Source organism: Entelurus aequoreus, linkage group LG21 (genome assembly GCF_033978785.1).
Source record: "Entelurus aequoreus isolate RoL-2023_Sb linkage group LG21, RoL_Eaeq_v1.1, whole genome shotgun sequence".
Lineage (NCBI taxonomy): Eukaryota > Metazoa > Chordata > Actinopteri > Syngnathiformes > Syngnathidae > Entelurus > Entelurus aequoreus.
The window spans coordinates 1,648,958-1,673,113 of NC_084751.1; the positions used below are offsets into that span (position 1 = coordinate 1,648,958).

Here is a 24,156-nt window from a genome sequence, read left to right on the forward strand (position 1 = left end):
TCGGATGTACTTTGCGGACGCCGTCTTTGCTCCACAGTAAGTCTTTGCTGTCGTCCAGCATTCTGTTTTTGTTTACTTTGTAGCCAGTTCAACTTTAGTTTTGTTCTGCATAAGCTTCAATGCCTTTTCTTAGGGGCACTCACGTTTTGTTTATTTTTGGTTTAAGCATTAGACACCTTTTTACCTGCACAATGCCTCCCGCTGTTCCCGACATCTAGAAAGCAATTAGCTGCCGGCTGCCACCTACTGATATGGAACAGTATTACACGGTTACTCTGCCGAGCTCTAGACAGCACAGACACTCAACAATAACACATCATTTGCAGCTATAATTACTGGTTTGCAAAACATATTTTTAACCCAAATAGGTGAAATTAGATAATCTCCCACGGCACACCAGACTGTATCTCACGGCACACTAGTGTGCCGCGGCACAGTGGTTGAAAAACACTGCAATAGATCACCTCATGCTCACTCAAACACCTTCACAAATAGTTCACTTCCTATCTTTCAGACAGAAAATGATTGGTAAGTATGGATACAAGCTCCTTAAGAACCTATGAAATCACACGTGGTGTGCCTCAAGGATCGATTTTAGGTCCTATTCTTTTTAATATTTACATGATTCCACTTGGCAGTGTCATCAGGAGACCTGGAATTAATGTCCACAGTTGTGCTGATGAAACCGAGCGGTACATTTCCATGTCTCCTGATGACACAAGACCAAATTATACTCTTTTTTTTATTTTTTATTTGCCTTTTAGATATTAAATCCTGAAAGGCAGATACATGTTTACAGCGTAACCAGGACAAGACTAAAGTTCTTGTCATTGCCTCTGAGGCCCTTTTTAAATTTATATTATGTTTAGAAACTCAGGAAATACGTCCCTGGACACATGAGGACTTTGAATATGACCAATGTATGATCCTGTAACTACTTGGTATCGCATTGATACCTAAATGTGAGGTATCATCCAAAACTAATGTAAAGCATTCAACAACAGAAGAATAAGTGATTATTACATTTTAACAGAAGTGTTGATAGAACATATTAAAAGAGAACGTAAGCAGATATTAACAGTAAATGAACAAGCAGATTAATAATAAATTTTTACAGCTTGTCCCTCATAATGTTGACAAAATAATAGAATTATAAATGACACAATATGTGACTGCATATGTCAGCAGACACATTAGGAGCCTTTGTTTGTTTACTTACTACTAAAAGACAAGTTGTCTTGTATGTTCACTATTTTGTCTAAGGACTAAATTGCAATAATAAACATAATAATAAATAATAATAATAAATAATGCCATTTTTTTGTGGTCCCCTTTATTTAGAGAAGTATCGGAATACATTTTGGTACCGGTACCAAAATATTGGTATCAGGACAACACTATTTAACACATTATTTTTTATCATTTTAATTGGCTTCATATTTATTTATTTATTGGCAGAAAGAAGATTATAAAACTGCCTGTCTTATTTTGTATTGAACAATATTGTCCAAATAAAGTGAGCTATAACCGAAACATGCACTACAATCGCTGTAAATCATGTTCATCCTCCATTCACTCTTGCTAAAAGTCAGCTATGTGAATCACTACACTACAAAAGACCAGCGCATAAATACTAGGTATTTTTGCCATGCCTCGTAAATTCACCCTAAAAATACACTCCCTTTCTTAACCTGAGCTGAAAGTCACCTTAAAGACGAAGACAGTTGTCTTCAGTTAGTGTGTGTCCCGTGCGTTAGGTATGTGTGTGTTCATATGGATAACTGGAAGTGTGTTTGATATAAATAGAAGCTTCGTGCTTCCCAGGTGTTCAAGTCCTCGCTAAAACATTCACACTTGATTTAGTTTCTCTGGCGGCTTCTTTAAAGTACCTGCGGCTTTCCAGGCCTCATGATGAGGTCGTCCCGTCCAAGTGTGATGGTCCAACATGTGATGGTCCACAACAGGTGGTGCCAGGACCCTGAGGGGCACATAACATTTTTCAGGGATGACAAGGCCTTATTATTCATGAGTTACTCCTCAGAAAAGTATGCAGTGATCATGTTTTATTTGTTGCTTAACAAAGTTACATTGAGAGACTTCAAATATGCACAGTACACTCGCACAATTCAGCAAGTCCGAAAAGGGGTAGTAAGAGGCAGAATATTTTCAATCCCACACTTTCTTCATGTTTCAGCAATTGCTGGTACATTGCTGACTTCCTGTGTTTACATGTTATTATTTTCTAATAAGTAGGGCTGTCAAAGATGCCGATGAGTGGGTTTATTTAGGCCTTTTTTTCCATACAAAAGTTGCACCAGATTATAAGGCGCATCAAAGGGGTCATATTATTTATTTTCTCCATTTAAAACACTTCCTTGTGGTCTACATCAGTGGTCCCCAACCTTTTTGTAGCTGCGGACCGGTCAACGCTTGAAAATTTGTCCCACGGACCGAGGGGGGTATTTATTTTTTTCATAAAGAAATACAATCATGTGTGCTTACGGACTGTATCCCTGCAGACTGTATTGATCTGTATTGATATATATATAGTATATATTGTGTTTTTTATGTTGATTTAATAAAAATAAAACATTTTATTTTATTTTTTAATTTTTTTTAAATTTCTTGTGCGGCCCGGTACCAGTCCGCGGCCCGGTGGTTGGGGACCACTGGTCTACATAACATGTAGATAACCTGTAGACCACACCATCACCATGGTTAAAATTAGAGATGTCCGATAATATCGGACTGCCGCCGATATTATCGGCCGATAAATGCTTTAAAATGTAATATAGAAAATTATCGGTATTGGTTTCAAAAAGTACAATTTATGACTTTTTAAAACACCGCGGTACGGAGTGGTACACGGACGTAGGGAGAAATACAGAGCGCCAATAAACCTTAAAGGCACTGCCTTTGCGTGCCGGTCCAGTCACATAATATCTACGGCTTTTCACACACACAAGTGGATGCAAGGCATACTTGGTCAACAGCCATACAGGTCACACTGAGGGTGGCTGTATAAACAACTTTAACACTGTTACAAATATGCGCCACACTGTGAACCCACACCAAACAAGAATGACAAACACATTTCGGGAGAACATCCGCACCGTAACACAACATAAACACAACAGAACAAATACCCAGAACCCCTTGCAGCACTAACTCTTCCGGGACGCTACAATATACCCCCCGCCCCCCTAAACCCCCCACCTCAACCCCGCCCACCTCGACCTCCTCATGCTCTCTCGAGATTCCAAGCTGCTGTTTTGAGGCATGTTAAAAAAAATAATGCTCTTTGTGACTTCAATAATAAATATGCATCCAGCGGGGCATCACAAAAAAATTATGCATAATAATGTGTTAATTCCACGACTGTATATATCAGTATCGGTTGATATCTGAATCGGTAATCAAGAGTTGGACAATATCGGGATATCGGCAAAAAAGCCATTATCGGACATGTCTAGTTAAAATGTTGCATAGAATATGTTTTAAAGACCATCTTCAAGCCGCTTACTGACCGTTTTGTGGACAGTCTTATTTATGTGCCTCCACTTCGTCAGCATCTTCTCTCTGTTATACCAGTAGTTTTTAGCGCTTCCATAGTGAGGAATAAGTTAGAACTGTACGCTAATTTTGATCAGAAATGGCAACAGCGGAGGATGAATGCCCCACAACCAGAGGATAGAGAAAAAGAAGGAGCTTATTGACAACGGCGCTGACTACAATGGCGCATTTTCGGGACTTAGACAGATCCCAAATACACATCAGCAGGTACCAGAAGGTAAGAAAAGTAGGTTTTGCATATTATTGCGAAAAAAACGCTAGATAATGTCTCCGAATAGGTGCCAGTTTGGGGTACTTATACACACACTATAATAATACCCGAATGTTGAAACGCAGTACGTCTGACTATGGCAGCTGTCATGCTCCGTGTTCCATCAAATGGTGCGGCTTCGTAGCTCACCAAAGTCGTACTAAAACATTTTGAGAGATTTCCGAATGCTGTTTAAAATGTTCTATATTCTCAATGAAACATCAACGTTTTGGTGTTGCTTGCTTAGCGTCATTTATTGAACAGACGTCAAACTGCAGTCCACACGTGTCTCTTTTGTGTGACTGCCATCTACTGGTCACATTTATCATTGCAACATACACCAAATAAAATTGCTTCGAGGTCGGTAAGAACAACCAGAATGTATCTGTACATTAAGGTTATATGGAGTTTTGAGAAAATGAAAGGATTTTAAGTCAGCCTTGTAGTCTGAAAAATACAGTATAACAGATTAATCTCAAAATTAATTTTGACTGGACATGCTTTTTAAAATTGCATTTGTCCTCAAAATATTGGGGTCTTTTTTAAAGGTAATTAAAATTATGCAATCAAGTGATTTACTGCGATTAATCACAAGTAATGAAAATGTAAAAGTGTGATTAATCTGATCTTCAACTACTACTACGAAATAAAGAATAGAGAATAAACTTGGAATAAGTACTATTAATCACAGTAAATTAATTGCTTACATCATTTAAATTAACTAAAAAAATACCCCAATATTTTGACACAAATGCAATTTTCAGAATAACTTTTTTTCTACTTGAATGTATGTAATTTATTTGCTCAAAATGTGTTAAAAGTACAGTCAGGGTGTATTTTGAAGTGAAATTTGCCAGCAAGCCCTCAAGTCATCATTGCACTGGCGTATGCATTGACCTGATCTCTGACAGTATAACAACCCGCACCACATTCAGGTAACCATCCCAGGTTGAGGTAGAGGAGCACGTGCGCTCAAAATAAATTGTGTGATTAATCTGCATTTATACATGATTAATGCAATATTTTCTTACATTAATCGCATGAGTTAATGCATTAAAATTGACATCACTAAAGTATTTTATTTTTCAGCCTGACATCTCAGTTACTCAGATATGCATTTGAAATCATACCCTGTTAAATATATAAATAAATATCAATTAAGCGATAACTTATTAAATTATGATAACTGATATCAGACATGGTTGTAATGTTTCATTAACTGGTTCATATTGGTACATTTTTTTTTACTATATATTCCTCCCTTTATTCTTTCAGATCTGTTCCACGGCAGATATTGAAAGGTTTGCTCCGTTTATTAAGTCGCATTCCACAGTTTTTGGAGCCAAGGCTTGCTTGGCCAAACTTAAGTCACTTGTTTCCAAAAGCCAGACGTGGATGCTAACGTTCAAACTTCTGTCATCACCTGGAAGTCCCCTAACAATTAACCCCTGAAATCCATCAAAACCAGTTTATCTAGCGCCGCAATAACCCTGTTTGTTATTCTGCTTTATCCGGTTGTTAGTTTTCTTTCTTTTTCTTTCTAACTTACAAGTGGGGTGAAAACATTACCGAGCATTCCCATTTTCCATGTAATTGCACTTTGCTGTGTGTGCTACATCAGTGTTTTTCAACCTTTTTTGAGCCAAGGCACATTTTTTGCGTTGAAAAAATCCGGAGGCACACCACCAGCAAAAATAATTAAAAAACGAAACTCGGTTGACAGTAAAAAGTCGTTGTCGCAATTGTTGGATATGACTTTAAAGCATAACCAAGCATGCATCACTATAGCTCTTGTCTCAAAGTAGGTGTACTGTCACCACCTGTCACATCACGCCCTGACTTATTTTAAATTTTTTGCTGTTTTCCTGTGTGTAGTTTTTTAGTTCTTGTCTTGCGCTCCTATTTTGGTGACTTTTTCTCTTTTTTGGTACTTTCCTGTAGCAGTTTCATGTCTTCCTTTGAGCGATGTTTTTCCGCATCTACTTTGTTTTAGCAATCAAGAATATTTCAGTTGTTTTCATCCTTCTTTGTTGGGACATTGTTGATTGTCATGTCATGTTCGGATGTACATTGTGGATGTCGTCTTTGTTCCACAGTAAGTCTTTGCTGTCGTCCAGCATTATGTTTTTGTATACTTTGCAGCCAGTTCAGTTTTAGTTTCGTTCTGCATAGCCTTTCCTAAGCTTCAATGCCTTTTTTTAGGGGCACTCACCTTTTGTTTGTTTTTGGTTTAAGCATTAGACACCTTTTTACCTGCACACTGCCTCCCGCTGTTTCCGACATCTACAAAGCAATTAGCTACCGGCTGCCACCTAATGATATGGAAGAGTATTACACGGTTACTCTGCCAAGCTCTACTGTACTGTACTGTACTGTACTGTCACCACCTGTCACATCACGCCCTGACTTATTTTAAATTTTTTGCTGTTTTCCTGTGTGTAGTGTTTTAGTTCTTGTCTTGCGCTCTTATTTTGGTGACTTTTTCTCTTTTTTTGGTATTTTCCTGTAGCAGTTTCATGTCTTCCTTTGAGCGATATTTCCCGCATCTACTTTGTTTTAGCAATCAAGAATATTTCAGTTGTTTTCATCCTTCTTTGTGGGGACATTGTTGATTGTCATGTCAGGTTCGGATGTACATTGTGGATGTCGTCTTATATTTATATAAAGGTCTAATTTAAATAGGGACAGATACAAAAACATAGACATCTGAAACAGTTATCCAATGTATGCATCATAGTGTTTGTAGCCAAAGCTAATTTACAACACTTTTCCCCAACAACAACACAGATCCAACATCATTAAAATAGGAAAATAAAAAATAGAATAAGGCAGATAATGATAGTATGAATAAAACAGACAAAGTGCAAACTACATAAAAGCCAATAATAATAATAACACAGACAAAGTGCAGACCAGATAAAAACCAATTAGTAAAAATTTGTAAAAACTAAACATGGGAACACGATTGTTGCTCAATTAGCCATAATTTTGTTTGTTTTTTAAAAGTGACAAGTGCAGGTATACTTTTTAAAGTGTCAGGTAGAGAGTTCCATAGTTGTGGTCTTTTTATTGAAAAGGCAGTCTGGGCAAAACATGTTCTTTTTGCTCTACAGTAAGTCTTTGCTGTCGTCCAGCATTCTGTTTTTGTATACTTTGCAGCCAGTTCAGTTTTAGTTTCGTTCTGCATAGCCTTCCCTAAGCTTCAATGCCTTTTCTTAGGGGCACTCACCTTTTGTTTGTTTTTGGTTTAAGCATTAGACACCTTTTTACCTGCTTGCTGCCTCCCGCTGTTTCCGACATCTACAAAGCAATTAGCTACCGGCTGCCACCTACTGATATGGAAGAGTATTACACGGTTACTCAACACAGACACTCAACAACAACACATAATTTGCAGACTATAATTACTGGTTTGCAAAAAATATGTTTAACCCAAATAGGTGAAATTAGATAATCTCCCACGGCACACCAATGTGCCGCGGCACAGTGGTTGAAAAACACTGTGCTACATAACGCTAATGACTCTTTGATGTCATGTTTTCGTGTCAGCTTCCACCCTTCCTGTCGGGCGGGTCAAAGGTCGTATAGTTCCACCGGAGTTGTGGTTTGCCCAAAACCGTGCACTTGTGCCTCTCAGCTGGACGCCGTCATGAAAGTTCTCACCCTGACACAGTAAAAGCAAGCGAATATGACGAAACAATCTCTCGGTTAAATCTTCCGCGAGAAAAGCGTATCATGTGACAGCACTTAACCTTGTCTTGCTGCTTGGCGAGGAGGCCTTGAACCAGCAGAACTTTATAGGGCATGAAATATTGCACAAAGCATGTGTCTCACATTTGGAACGGTCCCGTTCATACGCAGGCACATGCCTACACTCATCATCGTTTTGTGTAAGATGATGACAAATCTTCCCTCCTGTGCTAGTGGACTGAAACCAGCTCTAACATGTCTTTATCCATGCACAGGGTGTGTCTAAAATATACACTTCACTTTCTTAAATCATCATTTCCAAGCTGGAGAAACGGTGTAGAAACCTCTAGTAGTCGTTTTTTCTATAGGTCTTAAAGCAGCATGTGTGGTTCAGTGGACATCAAGTCCACCGTGATAATCCTACTATAAACAAAGGATTATCAGTGTTTACATACTTCAGATTTCTCAACTCTTTGTTGTTTTTTGGTTGCGTTTGCGTCGTCATTGTGCTGAATTTAGGGGATGCTTTTAAATCATGATTCAATAGAGGACACATACAGTTGTGGTCAAAAGTTTACATACACTTGTAAAGAACATAATGTCATGGCTGTCTTGAGTTTCCAATAATTTTTACAACTCTTATTTTTTTGTGATAGAGTGATTGGAGCACATACTTGTTTGTCACAATTCATGAAGTTTGGTTCTTTTATGAATTTATTATGGGTCTACTGAAAATGTGAGCAAATGTGCTGGGTCAAAAGTATACATACAGCAATGTTAATATTTGCTTACATGTCCCTTGGCAAGTTTCACTGCAATAAGGCACTTTTGGTAGCCATCCACAAGCTTCTGGTAGAATTTTTGACCACTCCTCTTGACAAAATTGGTGCAGTTCAGCTAAATGTGTTGGTTTTCTGACATGGACTTGTTTCTTCAGCATTGTCCACAGGTTTAAGTCAGGACTTTGGGAAGGCCATTCTAAAACCTTAATTCTAGCCTGATTTAGCCATTCCTTTACCACTTTTTGACGTGTGTTTGGGGTCATTGTCCTGTTGGAACACCCAACTGCGCCCCAGACCCAAACTCAGCCCTGATGATTTTAGGTTGTCCTGAAGAATTTGGAGGTAATTCTCCTTTTTCATTGTCCCATTTACTCTCTGTAAAGCACCAGTTCAATTGGCAGCAAAACAGGCCCATAGCATAATACTACCACCACACATGTAACCATGTAAGCAAATATTAACATTGCTGTATGTATACTTTTGACCCAGCAGATTTTGTCACATTTTCAGTAGACCCATAATAAATTGATAAAAGAACCAAACTTCATGAGTGTTTTTTGTGACCAACAAGTATGTGCTCCAATCACTCTGTCACAAAAAAATTAGAGTTGTAGAAATGATTGGAAACTCAAGACAGCCATGACATTATTATTAGTGTATGTAAACTTTTGACCACGACTGTATATAAACCTATTATATTATATTCTTAGTTGGACATCTCATGATAAGGAAGTTGCAGTCCGACAAAGGCCGAATCGAAATATGTTCCAGACTCTCAAAAATATGAACACAAAACACCTTTTAGAATGAATATTTGTGCAGAAAACAATGCTAAATGCATGGAAATTACGACTGAAATGGAAAGATTTAACCTCACTTTTACCTTAATTGAACACTTTTAATGGAGAAAACGACGGAAGGAGCCGCTCTCGTACATTGGTTCTTTCTTGAATTCACTGAATAGTGTTTCGATACCTTCTTTGTTAAAATGCTGGCAGATGCAACTTTCTTTGCCCTCATGTTTTTTTTATTTTGCAGCCGTAGCAAATAAAAATGCACAGGGACAGAGCCACCAACACTTTCAGATTATTAGCTTAGACACTTGATTCCACGGTTTGGTCATACGATAACTGAGACTCATACACTGGTTATCACTACGAATGATTTATTTAGCTACAGGAAACCACAAAGAAGTCATTATAAAGTCATGAATTACTGTAACAATTAGAGATGTCCGATAATGGCTTTTTTGCCGATATCCGATATTCGACAACTCTTAATTACCGATTCCGATATCAACCGATACGATGCATACAGTTGTGGAATTAACACATTATTATGCCTAATTTTGTTGTGATGCCCCGCTGGATGCATTAAACAATGTAACAAGGTTTTCCAAAATAAATCAACTCAAGTTATGGAAAAAAATGCCAACATGGCACTGCCATATTTATTATTGAAGTCACAAAGTGCATTATTTTTTTTAACATTCCTCAAAACAGCAGCTTGGAATTTGGGACATGCTCTCCCTGAGAGAGCATCAGGAGGCTGAGGTGGGCGGGGTTGGGGTGGGGGTAGGGGTAGCGGGGGGTGTATATTGTAGCATTCCGGAAGAGTTAGTGCTGCAAGGGGTTCTGGGTATTTGTTCTGTTGTGTTACGGTTCGGATGTTCTCCCGAAATGTGTTTGTCATTCTTGTTTGGTGTGGGTTCACAGTGTGGCGCATATTTGTAAGAGTGTTAAAGTTGTTTATACGGTACACCCTCAGTGTGACCTGTATGGCTGTTGACCAATTATGCCTTGCATTCACTTGTGTGTGTGAAAAGCCGTAGATATTATGTGATTGGGCCGGAACGCAAAGACAGTGCCTTTAAGGGTTATTGGCGCTCTGTACTTCTCCCTACGTCCGTGTACACAGCGGCATTTTAAAAAGTCATAAATTTTACTTTTTGAGACCGATACTGATAATTTCCGATATTACATTTTAAAGCATTTATCGGCCGATAATATCGGCAGTCTGATATTATCGGACATCTTTAAATGTTATTATAAATGTGCCCGTTACTACATTACATATATACTTACATTATGTACATAAAACCTTAATGGAGGTAAAAAAAAGAAAAGAAAAACCTATGTGTGCTTGTCTTACATAAAGATTGTGAGTGATTGGCAAAATTCCCAAAAATGTGCAGTTCCCTTTCAAGTTTGGGCACTCTTAAGTTGAGGTACCACTGTGCAGATTGTACTTGCCGCTAAGTCGTGAGGAAGCAAAGCACTCCTTTTTAATCCTCTGTGAGTGTCACACCACAGTAGTTGCTGTATGTCCATTTAATGCCAAACTACTACTTCTACTCTGAGTCAATGCATACAGTATTTGCTAATAAGATCCACTCTTGTGTCTGTAGGTGAATCATGAGCTACAGCGTCACCCTGGCTGGTGCAGCTCCATGGGGCTTCAGGCTGCAAGGAGGGAAGGACTTTGGTGTTCCCCTGACTATTTCACGGGTGAGTGAGAAAATACTCTTCCTCCATGACAGCCCTGACCTTGGCATGCTGCCCATGCTTGCTAGGACTTCTCGGCCGTTCGTCATGTCCTGTGTGCTCATTTTAGACAAACAAGAACGGTTGCCGACCTAAACCTTCCACCTATCGGCTGCTATCCAACTATAGCTTCTGTCGCTCAAACCTCAGTCTCTGCTAGTGTTTACTTTCGATTTGGTCATTAAAATGAGGGATATCAAGCTGGCGCTGGGCCCAATGTTACACACAGTAGTCTATAAGTACTGGTCTCCACTGGAAAGCACTAAAAGCTGTGCTCAAATTTCCCTCATGACGGGGAACTTTAGAAAGCGGCAGTGGTTCTGTAATAACTATATGATTTTAGAGCGATAATATTGGGAGAAAAGGGCTGCCTATACTATACAAAGTTATTCTTAATGTTCCTTCTGTGAGGGCACTCTGACTCCAGCAATTAAATAAGCTGCAATAGTGTGGAAAGTGCAACATTATTTTGTTTCACTGCTTCCTGTTATGACGTTTTAATCTCTGTGTCACAGACCCGAGGTCAGTCACTGTTTATTTGTTGTTGGCAGGATTGGTTACAGCATAAAGCTGTGCAGTTGCATTACATCCGTGATAGGACAAAGTTACTGACGTGATTTGAACAGGCTTACTCATCAGCTTGTTCTTGTTATGTCCTGTCACCAGGATAAACATGGAATGTCAGACATTATGTTGTCACCGTGGCATGCAGTTTAATACATGCTTTTGTAGTATCAGTGTAGTAAAACAATCACAGTAGCTCACAAAATTGCTCACATTTCAACATTCATTGTATATACAGTACCGTTCAAAAGTTTGGGGTCACATTGAAATGTCCTTATTTTTGAAGGAAAAGCACTGTACTTTTCAATGAAGATAACTTTAAACTAGTCTTAACTTTAAAGAAATACACTCTATACATTGCTAATGTGGTAAATGACTATTCTAGCTGCAAATGTCTGGTTTTTGGTGCAATATCTACATAGGTGTATAGAGGCCCATTTCCAGCAACTATCACTCCAGTGTTTTAATGGTACAATGTGTTTGCTCATTGGCTCAGAAGGTAATTGATGATTAGAAAACCCTTGTGCAAATCATGTTCACACATCTGAAAACCGTTTAGCTCGTTACAGAAGCTACAAAACTGACCTTTCTTTGAGCAGATTGAGTTTCTGGAGCATCACATTTGTGGGGTCAATTAAACGCTCAAAATGGCCAGAAAAAGAGAACTTTCATCTGAAACTCGACAGTCTATTCTTGTTCTTAGAAATGAAGGCTATTCCACAAAATTGTTTGGGTGACCCCAAACTTTTGAACGGTAGTGTATACATATACATACATATATAGTTATGCATATATATATAAGGGCTGCAACTAACGATTCATTTGATAATCGATTAATCTGTTGATTATTACTTTGATTAATTGATTAATAATCAGATAAAAGAGACAACTACATTTCTATCCTTTCCAGTATTTTATTGGAAAAAAAACAGCATACTGGCACCATACTTATTTTGATTATTGTTTCTCAGCTGTTTGTAAATGTTGCAGTTTATAAATAAAGGTTTATAAAAAACAACTTTTTTTAAAAAATTTAAAAAAAATTATAATTTTTTATTTTATTTTTAAATTGCGTCTGCGCATGCGCATAGCACAGATCCAACGAATCGATGACTAAATTAATCGCCAACTATTTTTATAATCGATTTTAATCGATTAGTTGTTGCAGCCCTAATATATATATAAATATATATATATATATATATATATATATATATATATATATATATATATATATATATATGGTAATGATACAAAAAAGAGAACATAATAGTAATAATTAGCCTTTCGTTTTAAACAATTTCCCCCTCACAGTTTGCTGAAAGAAATGTGGCCCAACTATACTTTAGGACCCCTCTGTACTAGACAATAATGGCTGTGTGTTGCGTAATTTTCATTATTAAGTAATCTCTATTGTTATGCAAGCTGCACAGTGACTCTAAAGTGTCAGTTGAAAAGTAGCGTAGATATACCATAATAAAACAACAAACACTTGCCAACTAAAAGTGGGGGACATAATCCATAATCGATTTATTTACTGTAAATAAAGTAATTCAGACAGTTTTAAAATTTAAGAATTTCTTATTATAAATGCACTGTTTTTAAAAGTTGCAAGTGGTAAACACATATTTAGTAAAACTGAAATAAATGTAAAACTGCAACAATATACATAAATTAAAGACTTTTTTTAAATTGAAATAGAATGGTGAGGTGGCCAAAGATTCCCACTTCTATTGCCGACATAGGAGGGCTGTACTCACTTTTGTGAGACGCTTTATGTACACAGTACTCTGTATATACACACATGACATGCACTGAAGACTCATAAAACTGTTATGAGTTGTCAAAAACTTGACTCCTGGCTGTGATATTTACAGGCATTGGTCATGGTCTGCTTTAACAGGGTTGTGTTAAAAATAACATTTTTTAATGGGGTTGTCATGCGACTGTAGTTGCCACTCACAATTCTCTTCTACCTCTAACCATATATGCCTAACAAATTAGTATTGTAGTGGTTATACAACTTCAGTTCAGTAAACACTAGTAACATGTCCCTAACATCGTGTGGTCCAGGCCATTCCTTTGACATATTCTCATCCCAGTGTTTGTGAATGTTTCAGATTTCTCATAGTTGTCCCAGTCCCTGGAAGGAGTCTTCCTCTTGTCTGTTTTACTTATCTGATATCCAATCCTCCCTTGAGACGACAGGACCAATATGCTGCACCTGCCAGGCAGTTATAAGGTTGAAAAGTTTTAAAATATGATCTGTCCCTTCTGGCTTTAGAGTTTTTTTATAAAATAATCTCTGATAGTTTGATGATGTACCTTCCTCCTTTGACCTTGATCCTACCTCAACGTTCTTGGATTAGATGTAATTGAAGGCCTATAGGGTAAATTATTTACATTAATCTTAAACAGTTTGTTGACAAAACAACCCACAGTAACCCCTAAAGCAGGCGTGTCAAAGGGCAACCGAGGCCCGCTTGTAAGAGTGAAAAATATATGAATATAAATGTGTATATTTCATGTTTGTGTATGTATGTATGTATATATACATATATATATATATATATATATATATACACTACCGTTCAAAAGTTTGGGGTCAAATTGAAATGTCCTTATTTTCAATGAAGATAACTTTAAACTAGTCTTCACTTTAAAGAAATACACTCTATACATTGCTAATGTGGTAAATGACTATTCTAGCTGCAAATGTCTGGTTTTTGGTGCAATATCTACATAGGTGTATAGAGGCCCATTTCCAGCAACTATCTTTCCAGTGTTCTAATGGTACAATGTGTTTGCTCATTGGCTCAGAAGGCTAATTGATGATTAGAAAACCCTTGTGCAATCATGTTCACACATCTGAAAACAGTTTAGCTCGTTACAGAAGCTACAAAACTGACCTTCCTTTGAGCAGATTGAGTTTCTGGAGCATCACATTTGTGGGGTCAATTAAACGCTCAAAATGGCCAGAAAAAGAGAACTTTCATCTGAAACTCGACAGTCTATTCTTGTTCTTAGAAATGAAGGCTATTCCACAAAATTGTTTGGGTGACCCCAAACTTTTGAACGGTAGTGTATATATATATATATATATATATATATACACACACATATATATATATATATATATATATATATATATATATATATATATATATATATATATATATATATATATATATATATATATATATATAATATATATATATATATATATATATATATATATACACATATTTATGTATTAATATATGTGTGTAAATATATATATACATATATATGTGCATATATATATAGACACGCATATGTATACATATATATATATATATTGCCTCTTAATATGATTGCTATTTTTTTACATATGTATCTGTAAAAAAATAAATCTTTAGATTTTACTGTTAAAACTGTTTTGTTTTATACAAAATAGAAAATAAGTTAAAAAAATTATACATTTTTAGCAATCACTTTTCCAAAGGTTGATAGTTTTGTCATTTTCTAGCGCCGCAGAAGATATATTTTACATATGCTGTAAACAAAAAAATCTTTAGATTTTACTGTTAAAACTGGCTGCTCAGTCGCCAGAATTTTACCGTAAAATTTGCAGTTTTTTGTTGTTGTTTTTTTAAAGCGTATTACTGTAAATAGAATGGAATAACTGTACCACTGTTTTTTTTGGGGTAAAATGTGTGCAACAGAGCTGCCATTTTTTTTACCGTTAAAATCTATGGATTTTGTTTTTTTTATTGTGTTACTGTATGTAGAAAAACAGTGCCAAAGTTGTTCTTAGGGTAAAAAACTGGCAGCTCAGTCACCCAAATTTTACTGTAAAGTCGATTGTCATTTTTACAGTGTACATTTTGGTGGATAACTTGCGTTGAAATCAAAAGTCAAGTAGATATTTAAATTTTTGGGGGTTTTTTCACAATTTTTTATTGAATGTATGATTATATGATGATAATATCTTTCGTAGGCCACATAAAATGATGTGGCAGGCCAGATTTGGCTCCTGGGCCTTGAGTTTGATACATGTGCCCTAAAGTGTTCAAAGAAGACTAATGAGACAGTCGCCTGTTTGTGGGTGACACAAGTGTACAGTAAGTACCACAGCCATCTTCAAAGGCATATACTATGAAAATATTATCTTTTTAAATTCATAGGTTGCAGTAGGTTTGACTCAATGATGATATTTTAAGCTGTACATACAACACTAAAACCAGTATTCTTAAAAAATACTTTAAGGTTAACCCCAATGACCCATTTTGGACCACCACAAATAGATTTTATGCTACCTCTTAACACAGCTCATATGCACCTGGACTGCCAGAGAATAAAGAGACAAACAGGATGGATCGATGTTGTCGACTTAGCAACTGTTTCGCTATATTTATCAAGTATTCACACTCATTGATAAATGTAATGTATTACTTTGTCGGACTTTTTGGGACAGAAAGTACAAGACAGGAAGTGTCTTTTGTCATGAGCTTGTCTTTGATTATACAGTAGATCCTCAATTTACAAACCCAATGGGTTCTTGAACAGGCTTGGTTCATAAAAACGTTTGGATATAGAAGCAAATTTCTCAATAAGAAACAATGTCAATATGAATAATGCGTTTAAGCCCCGACAAAAGTCTGTAATTTAGTAAAAGTTTGTACACTTTGAACTTAATACAAACTTCTATACATTACTGCATATCAAACAAACATAGCAAGGGAGTGATGGATTAACTTTATATTTAATAACAAAGTCAAAACACAGCAAGTAGCTGAACTGTCCTTACTCGCAGCCACCCTGCTGACACGCACGTACATTGTCACTAGCCCTGTGGTGCTTTCAGTTTGACATAACAAAACTCCTTCACTTTAACAGCCAGGTCACTACAATGATTAGGAATAAAAAATAAAATCCACTTTACATTGTCCGTCAATCTTCTTGGCGTGCAGTGGAAGAAAAGGGGAAAGGGAAAGAAGCCGTTGTCGCTGTTGGTACTCTTCCTGAGTGTTTCAAACCACAAATCGCTTGTACATTGTTTTCTTTGGACTCATACTGAGCTAGCAAAACTAGAAAAACGCTGTAAAAAGGCTTAAAAAGCACACAACGTAGCACTGCGCTCAGTAGCTAACACCAGCTCTGTTCTTCAGCCCAGCCCGCCCTCTATGGTTGTGTTGCAAGGAGCACAAAATGACTGCGCTGCAAGGAACACGATGGATGAAACGTTCGTAAAGACAAGGTTTCTTCACCGAAATATATTTTTATTCGGTCTGGTTCGTAAATCAAAAATTTCCTGCAATTCATCTTCTACTGTAACTTTCAGTGTTTCCCACACATTCATTTATTTGTGGCAGCCCGCCACGAAAGAATTACGTCCGCCACAAGTAAAAAAATAAAACTTTTTTTTTTTGTTTTTTTTTTTGTCCTGTCCAGCTTCTCAGGCAAATCATATAGTTGATGTATTTGCCCATATAGGCTGTTCAGATTTACTTTACAAAAGAGAAGTGTAGGATACTTCTCTTGTTGCCTTATTTGTATTTGACCACTACCACCGTATTTCCTTGAATTGCCGCCGGGAATATAGTATTCGCCTGCCTAGAATTACAGCCGGGTCAAACTCGTTTCGCAAAATAATTAGCGCATGCTTGGCACTTCCGCCGGGTCAAATATGAGTCATTAAATGACTCCCGCCTCCTGGTGGTAGAGGGCGCTAGTGATCCTTCTTGCGACTACCAGTACTGCAGGAGACAGGTACTGCAGAAGAAGACAACAAGCAGCAAGCATGAGCAGCAATTGTTTGCTTGCACTTTTAACATGGAGGATTACATATCTAAAATAAAACAGTTTTCTAAACTGGACTTTCAATCGAAGCAGGAGGTAATAATTAAAGGAATATCTCCAGAGACTTTTAAAATTGAAGAAAGATAAGAAAGACTGCCTTTGATCAGAAGCAGCTGCACATGGACCCATTTACAAGTAAAGGTAAGATCATAATAACGTTTTTTTTATTAAATGTGCTTTTCATGATAAGGTATGCGCCGGAGTGAGAAGAGGTTTTAAAATAATTAGCGCATGCTTGCCCATTCCGCATGGTTTTGGTAACCGCAGGAGTGAGAAGAGGTTTTAAATTAATTAGTGCCCCTGCGGCTATTCAAGGAAATACGGTATTTTCTGTTTATTTGTTACTGACTGTGGCAGGACACCTCTGCCTCTGTTTCACTTTATGTTGCTGGCAAATAATATGGTTGTAGTAGTAGGCTAAAGTTAAATTATTTAGTATGCACTAATTAAAGGGGCAGAGCTTTAAGAGAGATTTTAGCTTTTATATTTTATAAGATATATTTTTTGTAAGAAATATATTTCAGTGAATAACTTATTGTTCAAATCTGTATATAAATATGTACATAAAGTGTTGTAATTATATTGTAAAATGGATGGATGGATGGACGTTTAAAACAAAACTGTTATTATTAATTAGTAAGTATACATTTTTTGAGCCTTTTTAGAGAAAATCATATCATTGTAGTAAATTATGCAAATTACTCGATGTCATGGTAACCACGCCCATAGCCACGCCCCCACCGCCACAGGTATCTTGGCAGTTTATGGGAAACACTGAACTTTTATTTGAGCTTTTTGCTAAATGACGTGCACACATCCCCCAAATAGATTGCAGTATCATAGGAAACACCTCTATTAAGTAATGGAGATGTACTTACTGTATGTATGTAACTGGCACATGGAAACATCTGCCATTGATATTGTAAACGTTTATTTACTTCCTCCGCCTGATGAGTAAGTAGAAAATTGCGGCACGGACCGCACACTTATTTCATGCTTCACGAAACACCCACGATGTAAAATAGACTTCTGCCGCCCTATAAGAACCGCGTACTGTGATGATTTCCGCGTCTTTCTCTGGGATGATGTCATTCGCCACACTTGATTATGCGCAATACATTCGGTACAAGACAACTACAGGCAGGTACCAGGATGTAATAAGATTGGCCTTGAGGTAGGAGGAGTACAGAAGCTTGACAGGACATCATCGTCCTTTCCAAACACAAAGAAAGCATTGATCATCAACATATGTGCATTCAGTCTGTCAATGTGATTGTGACTGTGAACGCTGGTATTGGATGATGACTTTTGGACTTTGTTACGATAGGTCGGGGGTCGGCTCGCTAGAGCTTTTTCAAAAATGTATGAAATTGGAAAAAGATGATATTTTTTGTTTTAATATGGTCTCTGTAGGAGGACAAACATGACACAAACCTCCCTAATTCTTAGAAATCCCACTGTGTATGTTAAACATGCTTCAATGAAGAGATTATTTGACAAGCGCCGTTTTGTCCTAGTAATTTCGGCAGTCCTTGAACTCACCGTAGTTTGTTTACTTGTCCAACTTTCTCCGACGCTGCCACAGAAAGACGTGTTTTCTGCCACTCCTTCTTTGTCTCGCTTTGTCCACCAAAAGTTTTATGTTTTACGTGAATGAAAGGTGAGCTTTGTTGGCGTGCTAATCAGGCATATTTGGTGCATGACTGCAAAATAATCGATGCTAACATGCTGTTTAGGCTAGCTGTATGTACATATTGTATCATTGTGCCTCGTTTGTTCGGTACTGAGCTCATTTAATTTCCTTTTCGTATGTCCTCTGTGTATTTAAGTTATATTTGCACGTCTCTTGACACATTATCTGTCTGTAATATTGGCTGCATTTTCTTGATTTCTGTTTGTGTGCCATGTTGTTCCAGACCACAGCAAACGTTAGCCAGTTTGCAAAGATTGTAATAAATCCATTAGAAGAAGACATCCTGCCGTTTTCTTAGACACACACATCTATACCTTTGGCCATTCTAAGACAGTTATCTCACCCTCTGAAAAGCCTCGGTTTTACTAATGTTTTCCAATGTTACAAAAATGTGTAGAATAAATATAACATTTCAACATTTCTGTCAACAAATGTTTGCATCAGCCTGCGACACGTAGTCATTATGATAGAAGGCTAATATAGACACTTACATCATGTATTGCCTTCATTATAACACTTTATAAGGCTATTATTTTTTGTGGCTCCGGACAGATTTTTATTTTTATTTTTAATTTTTGGTCTAATATGACTCTTTCAACATTTTGGGTTGCCGACCCCTGCGATAGGTTATAGGGCTGCAAGGATTTAATCGATTAAAAAAAACTTTGATTTATATTCTGTTTCTTCGATTAATCGTAAAAGTTTATAAAATCTGGACCGTATAAAACAAGTTAAATAGAATGTAAAAGAAGGCCATACCAGTTTTAATAAGGTAAATACAAGGTAATAGAAGGTAAAATAAAGTCAAAAAAGTTAAGTTTAAAAAAAAAAAGCCCCAAAAAAGTCAATCGAAGGTAAACAAGGTAAGAAAAAAGTAAATAGAAGATTATGGCAAGCAGAAAAATATTTGTTTATTTTCCCTAAAATCCGCATTGAGGCTATAAAATGTGTATAACCGGCTTACTCGATTAATCGAACAAACTAATCGATAGATTACTACAATAATCGCTAGTTGCAGCCCTAGTTAGTAATGTTATTCTTTATATGCACCAAGTAACACCTCTTACCTCTTACGTTCTATGTTTAGTGTGTTGTGCAAATAATGTATATAATTTATTGTAAATCCAAACAAAGGTTACAACAAATGTAAGTTTTGTTCGTTCTCAGATATTCCACTGTACTTATTGGCCTATTGTTGTTTGAGTATATTTGCTTGTTTTTAAAGCGGTATATGATGTTTTAATGCATGTTTTTATCGTGCAGCTGTTTTTAAAGAAGGGTGTCCAAGAGGAATACAAATGCACATAAAGAATGATTTATCTTTTACTACTTGTGCCTCTCATGCACATTGAAATAAATATAGACTGTTACAGTCATGGGGAATCATAGACATTTACAGTTTGTGAAGCTCTTCAAACTGAACACAATTGAGTAAGACAACCCCTAACCCTTGGCTAAAACCGTACAAATCTGGAGGAAAGCGTTGACGTACATAGTCTGTACTTTTGCAACACAGCCACACTGCGTAGATGTCGTTAAATCTGTTAATGTTGTTTACGCAGAGCGTGAAATTTAATAGAAACTTGCCAAATCTTTGTTTTCATATGCTGTTGGTTATGATGCCAATTAATAATACCTACTTATGTAATCTCTGCTAGTTTGTACTTTGTGGTTTTCCAGTTAGATCTGCTTGGTGTCCAGAGTTTCTGTTGAAGGCATCTGCTTTCAATCTGCTCAATAGCAGCATATACAGTATTTGACCAAAGTGAGTACAATCCTCACATTAGAGCAGGGGTCACCAACGCGGTGCCCGCGGGCCCTAGGTAGCCTGTAAGGACCAGATGAGTAGCCCCCGCTGGCCTGTTCTAAAAATAGCTCAAATAACAGCACTTACCAGTGAGCTGCCTCTATTTTTTAAATGTTATTTATTTACTAGCAAGCTGGTCTTGCTTTGCCCGACATTTTTAATTCTAAGAGAGACAAAACTCAAATAGAATTTGAAAATCCAAGAAAATATTTTAAAGACTTGGTCTTCACTTGTTTAAATAAATTCATACATTTTTTTACTTTGCTTCTTATAACTTTCAGAAAGACAATTTTAGAGAAAAAATACAACCTTAAAAATGATTTTAGGATTTTTAAACACATATACCTTTTTACCTTTTAAATTCCTTCCTCTTCTTTCCTGACAATTTAAATCAATGTTCATGTAATTTATTTTTTTTATTGTAAAGAATAATAAATACATTTTAATTTAATTCTTCATTTTAGTTTCTGTTTTTTCGACGAAGAATATTTGTGAAATATTTCTTCAAACTTATTATGATTAAAATTCAAAAAAATTATTCTGGAAAATCTAGAAAATCTCTAGAATCAAATTTAAATCTTATTTCAAAGTCTTTTAAATTTCTTTTAAAATTTTTGTTCTGGAAAATCTAGAAGAAATAATGATTTGTCTTTGTTAGAAATATAGCTTGGTCCAATTTGTTATATATTCTAACAAAGTGTAGATTGGATTTTAACCTATTTAAAACATGTCATCAAAATTCTAAAATTAATCTTAATCAGGAAAAATTACTAATGATGTTCCATAAATTCTTTTTTTAATTTTTTCAAAAAGATTCAAATTAGCTAGTTTTTCTCTTCTTTTTTTCGGTAGAATTTTGAATTTTAAAGAGTCGAAATTGAAGATAAACTATGTTTCAAAATTTAATTGTCATTTGTTTCGTGTTTTCTCCTCTTTTAAATTGTTCAATTAAGTGTAAATATCATTAATTATTTATAATAACATAGAGTTAAAGGTAAATTGAGCAAATTGGCTATTTCTGGCAATTTATTTAAGTGTGTATCAAACTGGTAGCCCTTCGCATTAATCAGTACCCAAGAAGTAGCTCTTGGTTTCAAAAAGGTTGGTGACCCCTGCATTAGAGCAAGTATTTTTTTTAAACTATATCTTATTTATTGACAGTACTGTATAATGTAGGGATGTTCCGATGAGGGTTTTATGCTGCCGATTCCGATACAGATCATTCATGAGTGAGGTCAGCCGATATTGATACAGATCAAATGTATTAACTGTAATTTGTATTTATTTATTCATGATGGCTGTCGTGACCTGTCAGACAGGTCATGTCTTTTGTATTGATTATAGTTTTTCATATATCTGTGGTCCTTTTCTGTTTCAGCGCTCCTTCCATTGTTTACTTTCTGGTGTATTGAGTGCTGATAAATCTCACCTGCCTCTGATTAGCGATCAGGAGGCTCACCTGCTTCTGATAGCTAATCCGAGAGCTTTATACTGGTGTCACCCTGCCTTCCTCGCAGGTTCATTGTTTGCCACTGCTTACTCAGTGTGTGTAGCTTTGACACTATTTCCACATTCACCCATTCACACACACACACACACACACACATTCACACACTGACCACAACCCATCAGGAGCAAGGGTGAAGTGTCTTGCTCAAGGACACAACGGACTTGACTAGGTTGGTAGAAGGTGGACATTGAACCAGGAACCCTCAGGTTGCTGGCACGGCCACTCTCCCAACCACACCACACTGTCCCTGTTTGCACTGAATGTTATGTTTGAAGGACGTCTTTCACTTTAGGTCTGTTCATTTATTTTTCACTGTTGTTGTATACCTTTTATAGAATCAAGTAAAGAGGTTTGTTTCTCAGTAATTTATTTTTCTTTTGTTACAACTGAATGAACTTTTATTGAAAATTAGTTAAGATCAAGTCACAAACTCAACTTTGAACTCAAACGTAAACAGCAAATCATAAACAATAATCGTTTGACTAGTCGAATGCTGATTGGAGTAAGCGTTGCTCTGGTTTGTCGACAAATTGGAAGTTGCTGGCAGTCTTCAAAGTACCCAAAAGCTGCCACAAATGATTGGAGAATGCGGGCAGAACTGTGGACACTTTGTGATTTGGATAACATTGGACTGTCTGCCCTGCAGGATGAATTTGAGGACCAGTCATTGACAATCTTAGAGTGAAAAGCACATTTTATTTTCACTCGCATACAAAACATTCTAACTTGGATTGTTTCCCTGGCTTTGAGATTCTCCTGAAGGACAGTGCGGCGAAGACACAACAATCTCCCTTTTTGTCTCTCATGGACACACCTGTTGTTGTTGACTTTGGACTGACTGGCGGCTGCAACAACACCAAGGCCGCGGAACAGAGACACGCGGCAGGCTTACACACACACATGCATCCACAAAAAATATAAGCCACACACACATATAACCCACCCCCCATCCAACGCCCTTGACGCGAATCCCTTAGAGGTGATGGACGGCAGGGCAGCTCCTGAAGAGCTGCAGCCTGCTACCGTAGCCCCAACTCCTTCCCCTCTGTTGCAAGTCTCGAGATGTATGTTGTAATATGTATATGTGCTTTGCTTTGGAGGTTTTTTCCCCACTCCATACTGGGCTCCCTTAGTAGCCCAGTCTAGATTGTATTTTTTTACTCATCCTCCCCCAGCGTTTACCTTTTTCCCATATTTTACAGGGCCTTGTGGCGACCCATCAGCGTTCCTGTTCTGTAACCCTGTACACTGTTTGTCTAATCTTAAACGGGTTTATGCTGAAAACAAAGTTTTGTTGTACTTGTGCAATGACAATAAAGACCTACCTACCTATCTACCTACCTACCTAATCGGAAAAAATAATCGCAGACTAGTCAAATATTAAAGTAATCGTTCGTTGCAGCCCCAGTGTGCATCTATCCTTCGTATATTTGACTGGGATTGCATGTTTAGAAGGAGTTAAAAAGCAAATTGAAAGTAACATTTTCTCCCAATCAAATAAAAGAAGCTAAACTCGAATGTGGTGTGGAGGGTTGTGACATGCCTTTGCTATTGATGTGGCTTGTGCTCGCGGGGTGGAAGCCAGGGTGAGATACTTGAAATACAAGCAGCTGCTACAGATGTTGAACATCTTTGCTGGATTTTCCCTGCCAGCAACATTGTTGTAATTTACAGGGTGACGGCGAGCTTAATTTCCTCGCAGTCAAACAAGCTCTGTAGTCTATAAATAGCGCTCTTAATTTTCCCATACGGTGGTTGTCTGTCATACGTCTGAATGGAGCAAACACTGGCTATAAAAGCTGACACGCTAACATAACAATAGGTTTAACCTGCCAGAAGATGAATTTAATTAACTATTTTTGCCTTTAATTGCCGTCTGTGCCCCGTCATGGGAAACAGTATT

The 24,156-nt window shown here is 37.0% G+C and overlaps 1 protein-coding gene across 4 annotated transcripts in view; it reads left to right on the forward strand.

Annotated features, from left to right (window-relative positions):
- pdlim5b (PDZ and LIM domain 5b) overlaps positions 1-24,156 on the forward strand; it is a 131,712-nt gene that overhangs the window by 16,234 nt on the left and 91,322 nt on the right. For all 4 annotated transcript variants that reach the window (XM_062032182.1, XM_062032184.1, XM_062032180.1 and 1 more), the window contains exon 2: positions 10,703-10,802. In XM_062032182.1, the coding sequence (XP_061888166.1) occupies positions 10,710-10,802 (93 nt within the window). In that variant the 5' untranslated portion in view covers positions 10,703-10,709. The remainder of the gene's footprint in view (positions 1-10,702; positions 10,803-24,156) is intronic.